At 43.8% G+C, this 22,013-nt stretch overlaps 1 protein-coding gene across 1 annotated transcript in view; it reads right to left on the minus strand.

The window, feature by feature from the left end:
• Positions 1–2,387: 2,387 nt before the first annotated feature.
• The window catches only part of LOC109732318 (MADS-box transcription factor 51), a 34,413-nt gene continuing 14,787 nt past the window's right edge, over positions 2,388–22,013 (minus strand). Inside the window, exons 2-5 of the mRNA XM_020291501.3 lie at positions 4,311–4,392; positions 3,914–3,963; positions 3,734–3,830; positions 2,388–2,798 (exon numbers count right to left, since the gene is read on the minus strand). Of these exons, the coding sequence (XP_020147090.1) occupies positions 2,733–2,798; positions 3,734–3,830; positions 3,914–3,963; positions 4,311–4,392 (295 nt within the window). The 3' untranslated portion in view covers positions 2,388–2,732. The remainder of the gene's footprint in view (positions 2,799–3,733; positions 3,831–3,913; positions 3,964–4,310; positions 4,393–22,013) is intronic.

Consider the following 22,013-nt stretch of genomic DNA (forward strand, 5'->3'; position numbering starts at 1 on the left):
AATAGGGAGATAAGGCGTGCGTAGCTAGCGGGCGGCGCTCTCCGTCGACGAGCCGCTTCAATGCGGGCTCCAGTGAGTAGTCGCGTCCGCTCTAGGTTGACATAAATGTGGGCAGCTGGCTTCTTATGGAAAAGCGCGCCGGCATGTGGAATGGTTTTTTGATGGGCTAGGTTAGTCACACGTGGGTGACAGCGGTCCGGGCACTGTAAAGCCCCAACTTGTTTCCGATTTGTGAAAATGCATCCAAACCATCAAACAAATCAATACAAACCGTGTTGGATAATAAAATACATCAAAATAGTGCGGTCCAAACGGTTGTGGGTGATTGTCCTAACCATGCTCTTAGGAGAGTGGGACACAGCAGGTCCGTGACGTTCTTCCTGCACCGGCCCCGGCCACTAACTGCCACGGAGCGCCCTGCGTGTGTGCCGACGCGTGCCCCTGTACTCCGGCTGGACCAAACCCCAAAGCTGTATACGCGGCGGTCGATCCGCGCCCTCGCGAGCCTGCACAAGGCGCCGTACGCGGTGACAGGAGCAAAAAGGACGGCCTCCAGGAGCTCCGGCCAATGGCCCGTCGACACGGCGTTGCTGCTCTTCTCCCGGGCCTGTGGTGAGGGGCCAAGCATAAAACGCGGCGAAACGCCGAAGCCTGCCTCTCGAGTTGGAGGTAGCGGCCGCGAGGCAGCCAAATGGCGACGCTCGCCTCCACTCCCTTCCTTCGTCCAGGCGTCGCCGGCTTTGTGGTAAGCCAAATATCTTCTCCTCCCTGCTGATGTGTTTCCTTCCTGTTTCTTTTTGTCACCTTCCTCCAGTTCTGTTTGCTCTGCTGCTGCCTCGACGCGTTCTGTGCTCAACTTGCTTTGCATCGTTTGGAGAGATCGTGTTTCGTCCCATGGTCCGTCGTTCGTACGTGACTACATGGCCTCGCTGGTCTAGATGTCGGCCAGGTTTTTGCCAACAAAGTTGAAGCCGGCTCTCTGCGTCGCGTGTACACGGATTACCCAACACATATCTGGGTACATGGGCGTCCGATAGGTGGAGGCCCCGGGAGAGGCGCAGGGATGGGCGTCCGTCGTCGTCGGGCGAGCGCTGCCGGCTGGATGGCGGAGCAGACATTGTTGATGTAGTGCCGGCCGGCGCGCCAGTCAGAACCGGGCGCCATGCCAGCGTCGGCAGTGGTGTCCGGTCCGGCCGGCGCCGCACGCGCGTTCCAGTAGGCGGGAAGCAGATCGAGCTCGAACAGCCGAGCCGGACACCAATGCTTCGCCTAGCCTCCGTTCGTCCGTCCGCAGGCGGCAGGTCGCAGTGCACGATGCTTTGTTTCTCCACCAGGTGCGTCGTTTTCTACCGCTACCGAGATTCCTGCAAATTGTACGTGTGCATGCCAAAGTTGTTACCACCCGTTTCTGCCATGCTCTAGACTTTTCCAGCCGGCTTGACCCCCAGCACACCCCAAGGGTCAAAGGCCGCCCGCCTGCCCGCCCGCCCGCCGCCATGGCTCTGCAAAGGCACTGGCCGAAAAGGCGAGTCATTGACTGACCCGAGGAGAGGACATACTACCCGATATGGGGCGTAGCACAGTGCCCGCGCGGGTGATATGACGCAGGCAGCGTGACGTTTCCGTCCGCGAGGGACGCCACGCGCGACGCCCCAAGCTGCTTAGCTTTACGCGGCCAACGAAACCACCGGAGTCCGGAGACGGAGAGGGTAGAAGTGGACGACGCCTTCCCCCTTCCTGGTGCTTGTCCGAGCTGTGTACGCCGCCGCTGGCGCCGTGTGGGCGTGTGGCGGTGGCCCGCTCCAGCGAGCGCCGGCCAACGGCGGATCGATGGGTCGATTTATATCTAGCTGATTCAGACAGATTACATTCATCTCAGGCATGCATCCGCGGTTGGCGACCTCGCGTGCCGCCATTGCCGGAGGCTGGCTGGCTGGCTGGATGGGCGTCCGCCGCGCCGGTGTTACATCTCAGGTGTGGTTTCTTCCTGCTGTCGTCCCGTACTCGTCCCTCGCTGTTCTAAATTTTCTTGAGGCTTGTGTTTGACATCTCTCGTCGGTGCTGTTTCCATCGCAGGGAAGACGCTTGCCAAGATTCCTGCGGTTCCAGACTGATTGGTGAGATTACAGTTATAAGGGTGGGTCGATTATCAAACTCTGCCTACTGAATGCCTGACTGCTTCAGGTCATTGCTTGTTGTTTTGTAGTACTCCCTCTGTCCCTTAATATAAGACTTTTTTGCAGTTCAAATTGAACCAACTTATACGATCACAACATACGTCTATATTTGCCTTAGGATTTTTCTTTAGTGCCACAGACTGAAAAATTATACTACTCGAGTTTTTTTTTTGATAAATCAGCAATATGGGATGGAATTAGAAACAAGTCTGAAAGGTAGCATCTGCGTCAGGTTATATATAAGTTGCATCCACATAACCTGATTTCTCACTCAGCTGCGTATATAAGACTGACAACAGACTGATATGTTAATCTGAGCATCACACACAGCCTTGGCAAAGCACAAAAGGTAAGGCAACAGAGCAAGCAACAGATAACTTAACAAGGACACACCCACACACACACTGTTGGTGTTAACCCACCGCCCTTTTATTGAATTTGCCCCTCGTGCCTTTGCTGCACCTTACAAACACAACTCTTTCAGTAACTGGGGAAGAGTGTGGCATCAGCCACAGAGCTTTGCTTGAACCAAATGCATGCACATCACATGGCTGCTCAAGTCCTTCTGGAGTTCCCGCCGCTCGCACTAGTGCCGGCATCGCTATTTTGTTGCGCCAACATCTGCAGTCCAGAGGCAACAAAGCAAAGCTTGTAAATAACTCTTTGTACATGGATTCAGAGGATACAGTAACATCCAGTTTCAGTTTACACGCCAAATAGGCTTATAATAGTCTTTGTGTTGACTGAACTCTGATGCCAGGCTCTGTTTCAAAATTTAATTTCCTGTGTGTGTGCAGGACTGACAGGATATATTCTGATGTCTCCATTTTTTCTGTCATTTCAGGCGGCCTGCAATACAAACAGCCTTACTAATGCCATGGAATAAGCTACACAATACTCAGAAAAAATGGCAACAGAACCAACTTGTCGCTCTCTTACGGTAAACATCAATGGTAGCCCGATTCTTGTATAGCCAGAACATCTGTTGAATTCACATCACAGGACAGTTCATCCAAGTACAGTTCTACACAATGCAGGTCTATAGCACAGTAGCACATCTACCTTTATTGCTGAAGTTAGAAAATGTACTAGCAGCTTAATTCCTCTGAGTTATGCTGAAACAGTGAAACTATCAAACACAGCCATATGTATTGTGAATTAGCCAATGAGTTTTTTTTTCAATGTATTTTACCTATCATTTACCAAGATATAGGAACTGACACGTTGAGGACCATTCTTTTAAGAGTCCGGATGCAACTACATCATTGAACTGTGTGTTGTGCTTAAGAATAGTCAATCCAAATGAAAAATATATGCCGTACACCATTAGGTAGGAGATTGTTTTTGTTAAGGAACCATGGATTGCTTATGTCTAGTTGGAGCGTCAATAGCGAGACTGCAGCAACTAAGATCATGCTAAAACTGTGAACTGCCTAATTAATGAAAATGGCCGAAAACAGAGCATTTTCTGATGGTGCAAGGGCGCAACAGGAACCAGAAACTTGATTCCTTGCTACGAAAGTTGGTTACAAATATCAACAGTCATTTAGGTGTACCTTCTTGGATTTTGTATTCTTCAAAGCATCTGTCAGTAGTTTCTCCAGTTTCTCTAGCTCATTAGCATCTGAGTTATCAGCATTGTTTTGAAGAGACCTTCAGGATTGCACATAATCAGCATTGCACTAAACGCGGTAAATAACATACTAGGAGATATGGTGTAAAGCCTCAAGGGCTACCAGGAAGTAATCTCTTCAAGCCTTGACTGTATATTTGAAGGATCTCCATCCTGGTTCAGAACCAACATATCATGTCAGAGATATGTGGGGATATAGACAATCTTGCTTAAAAGGAGTATATAAACAATTATACAATTTGGCTATCCCGGATACAAAATGGGGTGATTACAACCTAGACTTAGATTATGAAAATAATCATATTTGACTCATTTTGCTGGTCCTGTGCATAAGCAACATAATTCTTGATAACAAACACTTCATCTTGCATAGTGCATTTCCATGGTAAATTCAGAAATACAGACCTATTAAATTCACAGTATGATGCTTGGCAGCTAAATGTTCCACACATAAACTAGCTCTAAGCTATGCATAAGAAAAGCTATAGTGATTAATTTACATTGTTGTTACTTGCACCGGGTTCATTCACGTCCTTTCCGGCTCCTGCAAATGCCTGATAGCGGTCATATGTACCTTCTATGCTGAAAATAAATGGATAACATTAATGTTTGGAAACTGTACTTTCAAGCTTTAGGCTCTGGCTGGCAATTTTAAACAGAGTCCTTAGTACTATGAGAAAACAGTAAAATAGAACTCATGTCTCTCTGTCTTACCTGTATATAGGTTATGTCTCTACCTGCAGAAACAATATCTACCTTTTTTATTCAGAACTTGCAATAACAATAATTTTGGAGAGCATATGCAAATAGAGATTTTATGAAGATAGGATTTTTAGAAGTATGACTTCACCAAGCTTATACAACCTACAAATTAGGGATTACTGAGTTCAATTTCAGGTAGTATGACTTTACCTGTATATAGATTATTTTGTTTCCATCATAGTTTGCACTAATTTTTGGAGAAAGGGTCGAGTAATTAGAAAGATAAGGGCTAGGGGCCTGAACAAGACCGACCTATTAATTGCCTAAGAGGTGGTTGATCTGGAAAGGTTCCCATTGAAAGTTCAAGCAGCCTTTAACTTACTGAATGGAGGAGCCCAATATTTTTGTGTAGACCATGATCATGGCCCAATTCACTTTTCCTAAAAGAAGCATAATGAACAATATATGACATCCAGGAAAGCCCCTGCATAGCTCAAGAACACGATGACCATGGCCTCCTGAAATTGATGTTACTACTTCAAGACACATCCTATTGACTATCCGGTCGCGAACATTGGCATCTTCCCTCAATTTTCCTACTTAAGTTACCTCAGAAGAAATGGGCCACCAAGATGGCCCCAATGGCTTTTTAGGCACTTTCATTGCAGGGGAAGCCCATAGAGTCTAACAAGCCTTACTAGGTCATGCACACAACATCGCGTGTTGCCCCTCTAGGGCTTTAGCATACCCCATCTTCGCTACCCTGAAAGGTCATGTATACGATATGGTGGAAGTTCCTGACTGTAAGCAACAATGCCGAGTAGAAGCATACTTTCTTGCAATAGCAGGCATCCTTCAAAGATCCACAAATGACGTAATCCATAAGTCACTAACTTCGGAAAAAATTCCAGCTGCTAATGTTCTCTCCGTTTAACAAGTAGAAACAAGAGAAGTTCCCTAGAATTTTTTCTTACCGGGCAAAGAGCTCGAGGAAGCAAACATGTAAAGAAAGATGCACATAACGGTTAGGAGTTTTGCCATTATCGAAGGTACCATACAAGATCTTGTTCAAGGATTTTAGTTTGCTTTTGTGGCACAATTTAAACCCTTTGGGCCATCAATTTGTGCAAGAACATCCTAGAAGGATCAAAGAGGTGGATCTTAAGCCTTAATAAGTGTGGGTCAAAGATAACAAATGATGATATTGTCCATGAAGGTGACGATGATGTAGCTAAGAAGCTTCCCTTCAAGCCCTTGTTCTAAAATGGCATCGTAAAGTTGGGATAACTATAAGAGCATGTTATCCTAGGGTCGTCTTGCTCGACGGAGCATGCCAGTGTCCTTCAACCTTCGACCTATGAAGGCCCTCACTATAAAGAACCTTGACAAGTAGCACACCAACATCCTTCAACCTTCGACATATGAAGGCTATCACTATAAAGAACCTCGACATAGGACAATAGTATGGTAGAGCCTAAAGTACCTCCTCATTTGGAGCATAGTGGAAACCTTAGGGTAGAATAAGAAGGCCTCACTTGATCATGAAGTGAATAAAGGCATACAATATCACTCATGTATATATCCCCCTCCCATCACACATTTAGAAGGCAATATCGAAGAACTACTGACATGAGACCAGAGTGTGAGGGGGTATATCTCTTGATCCACAACCTACTGGGATCATCATGAGGGGTTCCACCCTATATGCTGGCAAAAAAGAATATATATGACATGGGGGTGCTTTACACCACACTTCTTCCTGCAAAGCCGTATGCCCTATTGGTGTTCTTTCAAATGTTCAAACATCTTGTGTTGCTAATAAACGAGAAATCTTACTTAAGTTATGAGCCTTGACTTAAGGAAACACATAAAGGATAAGCAAGACTTTTGAGGAAGGTTGATGCCAGAGCTATTCCCTGGATGTGCACACTCCACCACACAAGCAACTATGACTATCAAGCAACATATGCATTAGATGAGGTCGGGTCACAACATCACTCTATATTATTTAGTTGTGCAAATTTCTGATGAAGATGAGCGCAAGAGCAATAGGCCTACATGAAGGTGCTTTAACAATGGGAGGAAAGACTCCTATATCTATTGCCACGTAATGGAAGCATCACCAGCGTGATGGTCCATAGTGTTAGAGTTATATTATGTTCTATGTATAGCATGTATATTTTCCCCGGTTATGAGGTTTTTGCTCATACTTATCACCTATACATGAATATATATGTGCTGGTCATTGACCGGCCCCAGGAAACACAAGTTGGATATTCCTGACACACAAGTTGCATATTCCTGACATGGTATCAGAGCCTAGTTTTTTTGGTACGTGCAATTCATGCTATTGATTGACCATCGTGCACCATCATTCTCTCTCTAGTCGACCCTGCCCTGTCTCTCCTGCCGCCATCGACTCTCTCCTTGTTGCTGCCTTCGATCTGAGTTGACCTATCAAGATGTGATCAATTCATCGTTGATCAACGTTGTTGTTCTTGTTGGTCCACGCACGCCCAAGTGCTCCGTTGCACCTGCCAAACGCTTTGATCTCGTTCGATTTGGTCAATGCCGGGTCAATTCAAACGGCATGTTGCCTCTCCTAGTCCGCCATCGCCTAGTTGTGTCGCCAGCTCGATTTGGCCACATTGCCGCCTGATTGGTCCGCCTGCCATCAACTCGATCCGGCCGCATGCCCGCCCCAGACGTCCGCCTGGCAGAGCTGCCGACTTACCGCGCCCCGTTGGTCCGTTGCCGGACTGAGTGGTCGATAAGGCCGTGATTTGGTCTACCGGCCTATTGCGAGACCACCGGTCCGGCCCCTCCACGAGCAGATCTACCGCCGAATCGATTTGGTTATCTGTTGAGTTGGGCATTGGTTCAAAAGAAGAGTAAAAAAGTTATAAAAAAAGAGGTACAATGTCTTCATCGTCAAGTTATGTCACCATTCCTTGGTGCTCGGTAATTTTTTATGGTGCTAATTCCACCCAGTTCGTTGCCTTTATGCGCATTCATATGCGTGGATTCGTCTATGTGTGTTCTTTCTGGTATGGCCCCCTGTTTGCCACATATGGTTCCTCTTGTGGCTCCTACTTAGCCGACGCCACCGTCTCTTGTTGCGAATGCTCCTCGGGCTGCTAAGGGTGCAGTTAAGCTTGCTGACGAGGATGCGGTTTGTGCTTATGATCAAGGGGTTTTGGCCTATGGGGAGGTCTTGCCACTTAGCATGAGGTTCACTTTGCTTACACTTAGTAGTTTGATGAAGATGTGTGTTGCGGCTGTTCTCACTTAGTGTCTTGCCTCGGTTTGCATTTGAGTTTATGGGCCTCGCTACATTTGAGATGCGGACCCATCTTGGGCATCGCTATCAACCCTCTGGTGATGCCTCATACCAGTCTGTGATTCGCCATGAGCATGCTCTTCAGTAGGGTGACTCCACGGTTGATGAGTTCTACACATAGAGTTCTGCTACCTAGCACTAGTTTGAGATTTTGGGTGAACTGGTTGGTGCATGCAACTCTACATGGTATCAGAACACAACTTGGATTTTATCTCCCCAAACTTAGTGTTGTGGATCCACCCTGTGTTTTAGGGGAGTGTTAGAGTTATATTATGTTTCAAGTATAGCTTGTATATTTTTTGTTGTATGAGGGGTTTCCTGCATATTTACCACATGTCATGTATATATATACTAGCCATTGACCCCAAAAAATAAAAGTTGCATATTTCCTAACACAGAGCATCCTATCAAAGGAGTCCCTGGGAATAACCCCAAGGGAGATGTGAAAGGACAAGCTTTGTGGGTGGTGACTTCATACTTTAAAGTGGTCAACCAATCTTCAAGGTGGAACATGTAATTCCAATGCATGCAAGGCTGAATTTTTAATTCCTAGAATAGGGTAATAAGCGAACTTGTGGGAACAATTGCATCAGAGTATTTTCATATTGAACCCTCATTGAGGAAGTTGATCAAGGCATGTTTCATTCGAGGCACCTTTTGAGATTGGTGGGAGGTAACAAACCTTAGGAACTATTCCACTACCCCGTTCCAAAACTAAAGACCGTCCTGGACATAGCCCCTCAAGGGATCATTATCCAACCAAGTAATGCTTGAAGATTTCATGGAGAATATTTGAAGAAATTGGAAGTAAAATTGGTTTTGTGAGATCAATGTTCATCTAGAATAGAAGTTATCCCCTCATTATCTCACGTTTGTCCGTCTAACGCTGAACAAACTCTCAAAGTGAGTTGACAGATTGGTATTCTTCAAGCATTAATCTAGAATAGAAGTTATCCCCTCATTATCTCACGTTTGTCCGTCCAACGCTGAACAAACTCTCAAAGTGAGTTGACAGATTGGTCTTCTTCAAGCATTAACATTTGGCTCCAGCATAAACCGTTATCCTTAGACCATCATCATGGACACAAATAGGAAACGTGGAACAAACCTTTGACCAAACGTGATAGGCTAGATCCTTGATGAGAGAAATAATGGAGCATGCTAGAAAAACTAAACTTATACCTTACATAGCTCTCTCATGCAATGGACTTACTTGATTCTAGAAGCTCAAGTGCCCACATCACAAACCATGACTCAATGGGAAAGGCTGGTGAGGAAGACTTTGAATGCCTTTGACAAAGCATTAGGACCTTTCGACTTCTTGCTCAATGGCACCAAGAGGCGCCTTCTTGGTCCCTTTTTCGAGGCATAATTGTGGTGCTTGCTTGAATGTGGTGGTGTGTTGAGCTATCCCCACATTATTAAGGTGCTCCATTATCAAGCTTCGAAGTGGTCCAATTATTTGACATCTGGCAATATCGGTCTTATAGTTAGTGGACTTTCTATACCATATATCCACCCGCGAAAGAGTGTTATGTCTGCTAACTTTAATTGGTGTCTAAGATGAATCCCCTTGAATGGAATGGTGTGGTTCCTTTTCTTATCCATGCCAAAGGGGTAAGCGACAAAAACATGCATTTTCGCCCCTTGGCATGGGGTTTGGAGCAATACGGCTTATAGAATCTAACAATACACATATTAGGAAGTTCCTTAAGTAACACCTCTTAGGGAGCAGAATATATGTTTAATTCCGACCTCCCAAGGAAAATCATTGGAAATGGGATGTGGTCGATGTCTTCTCCATCAATCAAAGCTTACATTGATGTATTTAGGCATGTCATGCCATACTTGGGTTGGATCCTTATGTCGTTAGGTAGATGATGAGTCCAACGTTCAACTTGGTGACACCCCCACCCCCAAAATGGAGGTATATATATGCCCTTGTAAACTTTTGTGTTACTTCTTGAGCTATGGGTTATGATGTCATACAGTCTTAGGACTTTACCCAAGTGCTGAACAACATCAATGCAATCCCCATACCTGATATTGAAAAACGAAGTAGTGGACATGTTATGTTTAGCAACTGGGATCACCATGTTTTTCATGGGAGGGCCATATTAGTGGTAGAAAAATCCTAACTATCTTTTACTTGTGTCCAGCGTGTTATTCTATAGTAGGACACATACAAGAGAATAAATGGCATCAAAATTTGTACAAAGAAAGCTTCTATACACCCCAAACGTTAATGTTAGTGCTACACAAGCTGGAGTGGAGCTAGGTTGAAGTTGGGAAATGCTCCTCCACCAATACGTTAAGGAAAATCACTCTCCAAAAAGTTTGTAGTTAATTGCACCATGGAAAAACTATAGTCCTTGAGTATCAGGAACCGACATACATAAAGCAACCTCAGTGGACATGTCAGTTTATAAACAAACACAATAACAAAGGACCATGTAAGATGGCATTAAACACAGACTCATGAACCAAGGTACTGTCCATATGTAACAAAGAAACATTACAAGTTTGATGTACACCGCCAGGCATCTCGTTTATTTGTAAGTTGAGATGCTAATAGGTAAACTTTTCTTTGGGAAAGGATCAAAGTAGCATTATGTCAATCCATACCCATTAGGACTTGAGTTGGCTTAGCCCTCATAAAGTGGGACCCGCGAGGGGATACCATTCTAGGGTAAACCAAAGTACCCTAGAGAAGATATATCACTCTCCATGGCCCTCATGTTCTATGAACTTTGGCTACCCCTTACCCCTTTGGTCCTCGCGCGTGGTTTTGGCGAGAAATCTGACTAGTTCCCTTAACTAGATATGCCTTGGGTGGTGTAGAACATTTGCGTAAGTAGAATAGCAAACATTTGCATAAGTAAATAGCAAAAGGGTAAAGAAAAACATGAATACAAAAATATACAACACATGAAATCCTATAGCAACACATCATTCACTCTAATGCTAAAGGGTTTTCTTGAGAAAACGGTCAGGAACACCACCCTCCCATCAAACTGAAGAGAGTTTTATGTTTATAGAAGCTTGTTTCAACAGGCATGAAGCATAAGAACACTGATTAAGCAAGCATGAAGCATAAGAACACTGACTACTGTAGGAGAAAAACAAACTTACCACTAAGACCCCTCCTCAACCATAGCACCGACCACCTAGGAAATGTCAAGGAATTATCCATTGATGACCACAAACCACATTGTGTGGAATATTCATGAGCAAGGAGGGTTATACTTGGACAGAGAGCGTGATATTTGAAAAAAATGCGCCGACTATGTTCCTCTAATATATTCTAGAAAGCATAACTGATTAATTAGTTATAACGTCTCCACAACTCTTTGACATTGGCCGATAAGAGAAGGTCCCATGAAGCCATATAGAGGACATGCTATGGTTGGCAACATGGATGCCATTCCAACTCTTCACTAACAACAACTCCTCATGGCTAAAGTAGCATCTTAATCAAAGGTGATGAATATCTCTGGCTCAAACCACAAAGCACATAAATTTGCTCGTAGGGCCAACCACGCCTTTCAAGGTTGTCAAAGGTAAGGACATGATTATGAATAGCTAATTGGTGGTGCCATGTACCGGGGGTATCTCAGGCCACTGGAAGTCGGCCAACCCGGCTGCGATAGGGCACAGGCTGCTACCATGCCCACGGCCTCCCAAGAAGGAATGAATCAACCTGGCGTCCAAGTCAAGCCTACTAGGAGACCATGCAAGGACTCCTGGCCGCTGCAGTCGACTAGGAAATCATGTAACCCTATGCCTCCTCGACCTTTATAAGGCAACACCAGGCTAGTTGATAGAGGCAACACAATCCACTATCAAACCGTCAATATACATACGTGATCCTCGAGATCGCAACCTTTGTACTATGTACACCCCATCTATCAATAAGATAGAGCCGGAAGTAGGGTTTACCTTCACCACGAGAGCTTGAACATGGGTAACTCTCGCCTCCTGTTCCCCATCTATGCTATCCAGCTAGTCGCGACACCCTATCGAGGGATATACCGTAATATGAACCGACACTAACCATGGAAAGAATTGATACTTTGGCTCAGTCTTGGCCTTCCAAATCTTACTACCTCAAATGGAGAAGTGAAACCAAAAAAACTACACTAAATAGGTTGATTTTGTCGAATACACCCCATATGAGGAACGGATCACTCGCATAGGGTAAACTTAGTACAACGAAAGGACTACATCTTGTGGTGCCTCCCAAATATGAACAAATTATTTTCAACTGAGCCACTTCAGTAATCCTGGCAAAGAATGGATCGGGTTATTATTCTTGAATTCTTGCTCTACGGTTCTTCAGTTCCTGTTGGCAATCTTGAACAATCTAGGGGAACAATCATTCAAAAAGCCACAAGGTAACTAGTCATGCAAAACAAGTGTGTTACGACCATTGTCAGTCATTACCTTTATGCATGTGAATAAAAGACATCAATCTATCTCATCACACCAGAACTGAGAACCAACCCCAGGCCTACCTGCTATCATCTAGTAACTGGAGCCCATGCCAATGCAAAAAGAGGGCTCCTAAATCTACACTATGCTACAATGATCTGTCAAGTGTGAATGCAACCATTACGATAAAATTGGCTATTAGTCCCTCAACTCTTTGCTCTGGTGTGCTTTACAATCTTGATTCCCCTTTTGTATTCTGCATCCAAAGTCTATGTTTGGCACCTCAGCTCATTCCTTCGATTCAATTTGCAATCCCAACTCCAGTATCATCTTAGAATCATTTGCCAAGAAAATTGGCCATTCCCAAAATTCTTAATGCCTTCGGTTTCGGCCTATAAGGCACTCAAGGAACATCATAGGGGATAAACCCTAGATTTTGGTAGTGTCCCCATCTATTAGTGGACTCTCCCTCATGTTTCTCTTTTTCTCTTACATCTCCCTATACTTTTTGACTCCTCCCTCTCTCAAGTAAAACTCTACTCATGGCTCCATCATCACCCCTGCTCCATTGTGTCATTCCTCACAAGGGATATGACAAGGAGAAAAATCAAATGCAAATAGTGGCCATGTTAGAACTTTAAGATAGAGGGAGCATAATGAGTCAAAGAATGTTATGGGAGGCCAAACCATGTAATACTGACTATCAAGGGTTACTGAGCATTCATACATTCATTTTTATCACTTGTCAGATGGGAGCTTCAACTCCTGCCACCAACCTAGTACATGTGAAGGTAGCACACAAGGATGGAATGTAAGTGTCAATTGTTGTTATCTTAACTAAACTAATTTAGTGACACCTTGTACTCAATGCCATTGTGTGCCGCTTGGATTGAAGAAGAGGGGAGGAATGCATAACAGCATGGGCAATAGCCACACTAGGTGAGTGGAGAGGAGGAGGACACCACGATGAGGCTAATGGTTGGGACTCATGGACATTCATAGTGTTTTGACATAGATTTCTGGACATCACAAGCATCGACAATTAAAGGTCGTTGTGGTATGGAAGACAAGGTAGTACTAAGAGGAAATGGATAAGAACCAAAAATGAGATGTGACAACTGGTCCTACTTCTAGATAAAATCATTTCACAGAGGGGTGAGGTCGAAGATTGAAGTGACCCCATGAGATATGGGTCAAAAAAAAGTAAAGTCATGAGATGAAGTGACACTACGAGATATAACTCAAACTAAATAACCTAAATCAATGATCAAAAGTCCACCTTCTCAAACATCAAATTATCAATTGAGGTTAATATGAGAGTTTACATGTCGATTATAAGAATATATTCACTAGCATTTGTAAGGTAAACCTTAACATGCCATCACACGAACACATCCTAGAAGTATATTTTCTCCATATAAATACAAGTTTAGTTTTGAAGTTGTAGACTTGATGGAAATCCCCAACAAAAACTGAAACAAGAGGAATAATATATGATTTGAACCTTGAATACTAGTGCATTTAAAATAGGACAAGACCAGATTTAAATTTGGTGAACATAGTGGAAATCATTAGTGCATTCAAATATATATTTTGGAACACAATTCTCAAAAAAGCGCTAAAAATGAATATTGTTAATATTAAAAGGTTGCGTAGATGACTCTTCATAATAGGGATAATATATGATTTTTTAACTTCCATTACTAAAGTTACCTTTAAAATTATAAAACCAACTAAATCTTATGACATCCATACTTAAAATAGGGAAGGACTTTCGCAGTGAAGTACGAAAATTATATTCATGTGATATACAAGTTTACAAAAACCGAACAATCATATGAATCATAATATTATCTAAATGTAATAATTGTTTATCACTATAGGCACCATCAAAACCATATAAAGGAAAATTCTTGCAAATCTTGTTGTTGCAGCAATGCCAACCTGAGAGCATTTTTTTTATCGAAGTAGAAATTCCTATGCACATCTTTTAAAACCAAGTTAGGCAAAGAATTGCAAATGAATCATCAAACTATAGAAATCACAAGTACCATAGAAAGATCATAAATGTGCATAAAAAATCATCACTAATGAGCAATAGCCCTAGATATCATATCACAACACAATATTATCGAAAACACAGTTTGCATGACATTGCTTTTTGAAATCTTCCTTCGGATATTGTGAGAACAAGCACACCAAAATAGTATACTGCACAACAATAAAATGACTAAGAAACTAAAAATGTTCCGAAGCATAGAAGATTACTCAACAATAAACGAGTAGCATTCACAAGCATAGAAGATAACTTTTTTATATTTGACTTAGTGTAACAGGAACGAGGATCTAGCAAGATTGTCTTCTACCTAGTTACAGAAAAGAGGTATAGTTGGGAAAGCTCATGCATCAACGGAAAGGCACAATCTGTATGGGTAACGGATAAAGATGGGCGGCCCATCAAAGAATAACTAACTGGTTCGATCGTTACAAAATATAATATTCTACCATATTATATCATGGTCAAATTAGTTCAACTAAGTTGAATTAGCTTTCTTGTAGATTTTATCATTTCAAGTCCATAATGCATTTAATTCACCCAAAAGTTGTATTAAATCAAGTCTGCTTACTTTCAAATAATTTACATAACTATACTAAATTATGTGTGCATCTACATGCCATTTTTTCACAGGTTAGTGTCCAAAATGACCCCCCTACGTATTTTAAGCATAGCCGGTTCCAAGCCCGGGTAAAGGAGGAGGGTTGTGTTACGCTTGACGAGCCTATGTAAAAATCAGCCATGCTTAAGGTTATGAAACCGAATAGAAATTTGCTAGGGAGTAGCTCTCTTAGTGACTCTCTATTTCGGAGCCCATTCCACTCTATGTATGCGAAGGGCAAGGAATCTACCCGAGGAAAATCTTATTCGAGTGAGTAGTTGGAATGTAGGATCCTTGATGGGAGACTGTTGGAGTTAGTTGGTGTTGTAATTAGGACGCTCATCATAGGTAGCCAGGGAGGTGTTTGGGGTGACGAACGGTAAGAAATAAGAACCTAAGGACACGTGGTGGTGGAATGATGATGTCCAGAAGGAAATCAATGAGTGTTGCAAGAGTTGGCACCATCATAGAATCACTAGGATCATTCATAAATACAAAGAGTGCAATGTGACTTGTAAGTGAAGTATGTAGGCAAGCCTATGATGAGGTATACCAGCGGCTAGCACAAAGGATGGAAAAAATGATGATTACAAGATGGCAAAAATTCGTGAGAGGTAGACAAGGGACATCACCAAGCTAAAAGCATCAAGGAGAAGGCAAATCGACCCATAGTGAAAGATGAGGAGAACAAGAACAAATGGAGAGAATACATTAACTAGTTGTTCGATGGTAGGAATGAGAACATTATGCTTGAGCTAGATGACTCCTTTGATGACACAAGTAGGCGGTTTGGGAGGAGGTTCATGAGCTCGAGTTTAAGAAGGCACTGAAAATGATGAAATGAGGAAAGGATTTGAGGCCAGATGGTATTCCTATAAAGGTGTGGATGTGTCTTAGGGACATGGTAGTAGTATGGCTATTAAGCCACTTAGCCCTTTCTTTTAACAATATGCCCCAAGAGTGGAGGAAGAGTACACTAGTACCTATCTTTAGAATAAAAAAGATATTCAAAGTTGTATTTATTAGAAATGAAGCTTCTTAGTCATACCATGAAACTTTCGGAGAGAGTGGTTGAACATCGCTCTAGAAGTGAGAGAAATGCCACAAAAAACAAATTTGGTTTTATGCCCGGGAGATCGACAATAGAAGTGATTTCCCTTCTATGTCAGCTTATGCAAAGGTATAGGAGCATAAGAAGGATCCACATATGGCTTCCATCCACTTGGATAAGGCATATGACAAGATAGCTCTCAAGGTGTTTTCAGCAAAGTACCAAACAACAAGCATAACCGCACGTAATTTGTACGATAGTGGGACATCACCTTATCCTGATGGACATGGGGCACGAATTTTACGCAGGTTCAGGCCCTCGTGCGGTGAGTAATAACCCTATTGCTACTTGTGTGGAATTATATGACAAAAATATTACAATAGTTGAGTACAAAGGGCGTTCAAGTCAGGGTCAACTTGCCGAGCTGGGGGTAGGCGACCTGGGTGGGATGTCTAGATCATATATATTTGACTGGTCTAATATGGTGAATTTGGGCTTCTAGAGATCTTACCGCGGATTGAAGATGACCTTGCTCCCTTTAGGTGGATGCCTATTTATTGAGGTCTTGGTCGGGGGCTTAGCCCATGACCACCTTGGTCTCCTTTGTCTTGTCTTAATAGCCCTGAATGCCTTGAATCTCCCTTTGAAGGAAACATGGGTTGCTGCATATATGGAAGTCGCTGGCTTTGCCCATCACCACCTCGGTCTCCTTCGACTCGTCTTTAGAGTCCTAAACCCCTTGAATCCCCCTTTGCAAGGAAACATGGGGTATGACATATGTGGACGTTGGTGACCCAGGTGTGGACCCTCTCGTCGTACCAAAATGGGCTATTACTCCTCAAATAATTGAGGCACCACAGAGAAGTGGGGAAATACACTTCCCTAAGCTAAGCCCCCATCATTATACGAAATGAAGTTGTGGGCATGTTGCCATGATAGTTTTATGTGGTGTTGAAGTCGTTCGAACGCATTAGACCCTTCTTTCCCCCCGGGTCTCGTTGTGCATGTGAAGTCGGCTAACATGTGGTGTTGAAGTCGGCTAACAAAGTAGTAAAAGCGGTTAACCTCCTTTCCTTGGGGCTCGCTGCTCTCAACCTCCTTGTGCCTTCTTCTTGGTTTTTGGATCCATGGGCAGAGGAAGCTCATGCAGCCATACCCTTCTTTCTCCCGGGTCTCGTTGTGGCCCAAATCATGAGTTACCAAGGTAACATTGGCTTCGTTATTAAGGTTTACTCCCCATGCGGCTGGCCTGCCAAATCTCACTAGTAATATTGCCCTCCCAATGCCGAGAGAGACGTTAGTGATGCCGGACCATTTTGGTGACGCGCTTGGCTTTCTCCTCTTGGACTTTATGGAGAAATTGCTTTGTTTCTACTAGATTCAGTTGGTGCATGTGATGCCTCCTTCCATCACTGTTTTGAACGGTTTGTTCATACTCCCTCCGTCCCAAAATTCTTGTCTTAGATTTGTCTAGACACGGATGTACCTAATACTAAAATGTGACTTGATACATTCGTATTTAGACAAATTTAAGACAAGAATTTTGGGATGGAGGGAGTATGTGTGAGGCGTTTCTTGACCGCCCAATGGAGCTTGATGTCTTTTGCCATTTCTTTGAGCTTTGCCCGAGGAAGGGGGATAGCCAAATTTGATCCCCGCTTCTGCCTATTCTCCCATCACCCTAGGGTTTCCGTCTTGCTCCCCCATGTCCTCTTCATTAGATCTGTGATCCATGACGGGGTCTTTCTTATCGATGGATGTAACAATTCTATCATTTTGCAATGTAGTCGTTGTGAGCAGGAGGTTTATCAATGGATGCAAGTTATGCCCTTGTGACTTCCGTTATTTTGCATGAGTCACTTGAGCTCCATCACGCAGCAATGTGTGAGGTGAAGGGGGTTAAATACCTCCTTCATCGTGGCCCAATGAAGTTTGGGTCGCATGTGCTCACATCCATGCTGAAACCATTGAGGTGGAAGGGAGGCTTCGGGAGGTGAGATAGAAGGCGGAGAAAGCCAAAACTCGAGCTCGCGTTGAGCGCGAACTCTCTTCTTCCTACTGGCAGAGGCTCAATCATGTGGTCCTGACTTCGACATGTAATCGCCCGAATGGACTTTGTTTTGTGTTGGAGGTTAGGAAGTTGCTTCGTGCGGATCTTCCTAGCATCTTGGAGAGCCTGTCCAAGCTAGTGCTCGAGCCCTTCTCTGGATCTAAAGCCAACTTTGCTTTTCGGGTTCAAGGAATAGCTGCAGCCGTTGTTATTGCTACCATGGCACGAGTCAGTGGTGTCGTTGCCGACGTTCCTACCCGGGTTATATAGGAGGTTGAGGGACGAAGACCCAAAGTTTTTGATGTGGAGTATGCCATTGTCGAGACCTGTCGAGAAAGGGTTGTTTCCTTCATCGAGGCAACCAGTCCTGTCCTCATGTCATCGGTGAACGCTTTGGCCGCCGAGAAGCTGACAATTGAGAAGGAGCACGCGACGTAAAGGGTCTCGTCCTCTCCCTTCTTTTGTGTAAGAGTTATGATAATGATGTTAGAGTTCATGAGACCAGTAGTGGCGTCGAGCGACGACATATTTGTTTGGAGGGGCGCGGCGACAGATCAAGATGGAGGCACGAGAATGCCTTGGATCCCCGAGAAGGCCCCTAGCTCACCTTATATACCTGGCCGAGCTATGGTTACATGGCTAGGGTCATATCATAGGTGGGCTCGTGCTCATTGGTCCTGCCAGACCATGTCGTGTGTGGGTAGCCTCGCAGTTCCTAGCCTCCCAAGTCGGCGAGCGCCTTGCTGGCAATTGGACTCAAGAGGGTGACTCAACGCTTGGGTAGGGGACGCATCTATACCTTGACCTTGCAAGCATGCGCGAGTATCATATCCTCCCCAGCACCCGCAAGTGTCGCGCAATTTATCTGCTGGGAGGCCATGCGTGAAATCTCAATAAAGAACACAAAGAGAAAATAAGGTTACATGGCTCTAAAACTATTCATCACGCGAGGGGATCCGCTAGTATCCCCAACGATGTCTAGCGGGCCTGAGAGGGTCAACCCTAACTAATGTTCTATCAAGGGGGGCGTGCGAGCGCTTGTGAGGAGGCAGAGTTTTGATAGATGATGCTCAGGACAAGAATGTACCTGAAAAGTTTGGTTCCTGACTCATGGCTTGCCGGGGGCACGCATGGGTGTCCTTGGTTCGAGTATATTCGATCACAATGTGATGTATGAGACAGGGCGAAAATGCCCGCAGCTCTGGATGAGTCCTTAGGTGCGCCGCTTTGGTCGGGCGCTAGGGGTGAAGCGTGGAGCCATGCTCGATCACAAGGTGATGTATGAGATAGGGCAAAAACGCATATAGCTCCGGATGAGTCCTTAGCTGCGCCGCTTTGGCAGGCGCTAGGGATGAAGCGCCGAGCCATGCCGGCGGTTATTGGTCAAACAACTATGGGGTAGGAGGGATCTCCACTATCTCCCTCTTGCTCGCTTATTGGCCGACGAGAGGAGAAGCTTATGTTGGTTAAACTCATGCCAGTTCCCTATGCGTGGTAATCATGATGTGTTGTAGCAAGCGATTAGTCGAAATGAGGGAGGTGTGACTAGCATGGGATGCCACACTGTCGCTATAGAACGTCGCATAAGGTCTGACGTGTGACATTTTGTGGGGTGCGACTCCTCGGTCCCTCCTCTTGTTATAAAAGCAGGCAGGTGAGGGGACACAAGGAGAGTTGCATCCTCCTCAAGCTGCCACCGCCCTACTTTTTCTTGTCTAGAATTATATGGGAAATGATTACAATGATTGATTACAGACGGTGTTCGATGGGTTGGGGTCAACCCATTGAGTTGGGGTGGATGATCTAGGCGGGATGTCTAGATCGGATATTCTTGGCTAGCTAATATGACGAACCTTGGGCTTCTGTAGATCTTGGCGTCAACCGAAGATGTTCTTACTCTCGTTGGGTGGATGCCTATTTATTGCGATCTTGGTTGGTTGCTTAGTCCGTTACCGCTTCAGTCTTCTTCTTTGTCCCATTTTTGGAGTCATAATGCTTTGAATCTCCCTTTGCAAGGAAACCTAGGATGACATGTAGATGGAAGTCGATGGCTCGGGGGTGTGCCCCTCTCTCTACCAATATGGGGTGTTTACGACCTGAATACGGGAGGCGCAACACGTAGAAGTCTGGTATCCACTTCCCCTTGACAATACCAAGGATAGTCAAGCAGTGGGTGCTAGAGAAACATTAAGTCCAAACAATATACATTACCCTCATCAATGATATGTACGATAACGGTGTGACAAGTGCTCGTGCAGGTGATAACAAGATGCTACCTTCCTAATTACAATAGGACCGCACCAAGGATCAACCTTGAGCCCATGCATTGCCTTAGTGATCGACAATGTCACAAAGGATATACAAGGAGATATCCCTTGGTGTATCATCTTTGTTGATGATGTGGTCTTGGTTGAAGTAACTAGGTTGGTCGTCATCTGGAAATTAGAGTTATGGAGACAGTCTTTTAGAGTCCAAGTGGTTTATGCTTAGTAGGACCAAGACCAAGTGTATGAGGTGTGACTTTAGGTGTTACGTTCGAGGGAGAGATTATTTTAGAGGGACATGTAGTGCCTGAGAGGGGCACATTTCGATACTTCAGGGCCAATGTTGCAAAACTATGGTGTTATCGATGAGCATGTTAGCCACAAAAACAAACCGTGTGGATGAAGTGGCAGCAAATATTTGGCATTCTCCGTCATAAGAAGGTCTGAAAAAAGTTAAAAGGTAATTTCTTTAGGACATCGAACGAACCTGTGATGATATATGGAGCAGAGTGTTGGGCTACTAAGAGACACCACATCCAATAAATGTGTCACTAAGATGCACATGCTAAGGTGGATGCGTGGCCCTACAATAAAGGATTTAATTATGAAGAGTGAATACATGATGAGGTAGGGGTGGCGTTGATTGAAGAGAAGCTTGTTGAACTCCGACTAAGGTGGTCTGGAATATCCAATGAAAGCATGTAGAAGCACCAGCGAATAGTGGAATTCTGAAGAGTAGCGAAAATAATATAAGGGGTAAGGTGACCAAAGCTGACATGGCAGGAGGATATAAAAAGAAACTTGAAGCTTGTTGAACTCCGACTAAGGTGGTTTGGAATATCTGCATGGAAGTCGGCATTCCATGTATCAAATACTTAATTTACTTGCCTTCATTTTGTTTACTTGTACTTTCAGTATTCCCTTTTGGGTTCTCACATGTTTCTATTGGGTTTCATCACTAATATATCCCAACTTTCTTGGGACAAAATGCTTTGTTATTGTTGTTGTAGTGTCCAATGTGATACAACGATGATTTCATATTTCTAAAATATTAATATCGCATTAATATGGATAGGCATACAATAACTGTTTCCTCTAATCAACAAAGACACAAACATTTACCTAGGTCTAGGCCCTGAGAAGGGTTTACATGTAGATGAAAATTTATTGGCTTTAAATATTTTCATGGATGGGCATGGACCTTGGACTAAAGCCGGTCACACAACACTAGGGTGGATGGCAACAATCATATTTGTTAGTGAGATATATAAGGGATATCAAATAGTATAGATAGCTATCATGTAGTTATGGATTGTATTCTATTAAACAATGAGTAGAATATGAGTGTTTTCTACACCTTATGTTCCTGAATGTAAGACTTTTTGGCAGTTCAATTTAAACTGGCAAAATGTCTTATATTTAGAAACATAGGTAGTACTTAGACTCAAATTTCTTGAGTGGTTTAGTTTTACTGAAGTGGTTCTACGGAGTGGTTTAGTTTTACTAAAGTGGTTTGAATCTACGGAGTAAAGTAAGTGTTTTCTACTTAGGTACAAATCTAGTTATTTGCGGCTAGCTAAGTAAAAGGAATTTGCTCGCATAAAAGGAATTTTCTAACACATTATGATGCACTAATTTTCTTATTTGTCCTTCTACTTAAGGACATGAATGTGTGTGAGTTTTTCTAATGATGAGTAGAGTAAGTAAT

The sequence above is a fragment of the Aegilops tauschii genome, chromosome 3 (assembly GCF_002575655.3).
Source record: "Aegilops tauschii subsp. strangulata cultivar AL8/78 chromosome 3, Aet v6.0, whole genome shotgun sequence".
Classification (NCBI taxonomy): domain Eukaryota; kingdom Viridiplantae; phylum Streptophyta; class Magnoliopsida; order Poales; family Poaceae; genus Aegilops; species Aegilops tauschii.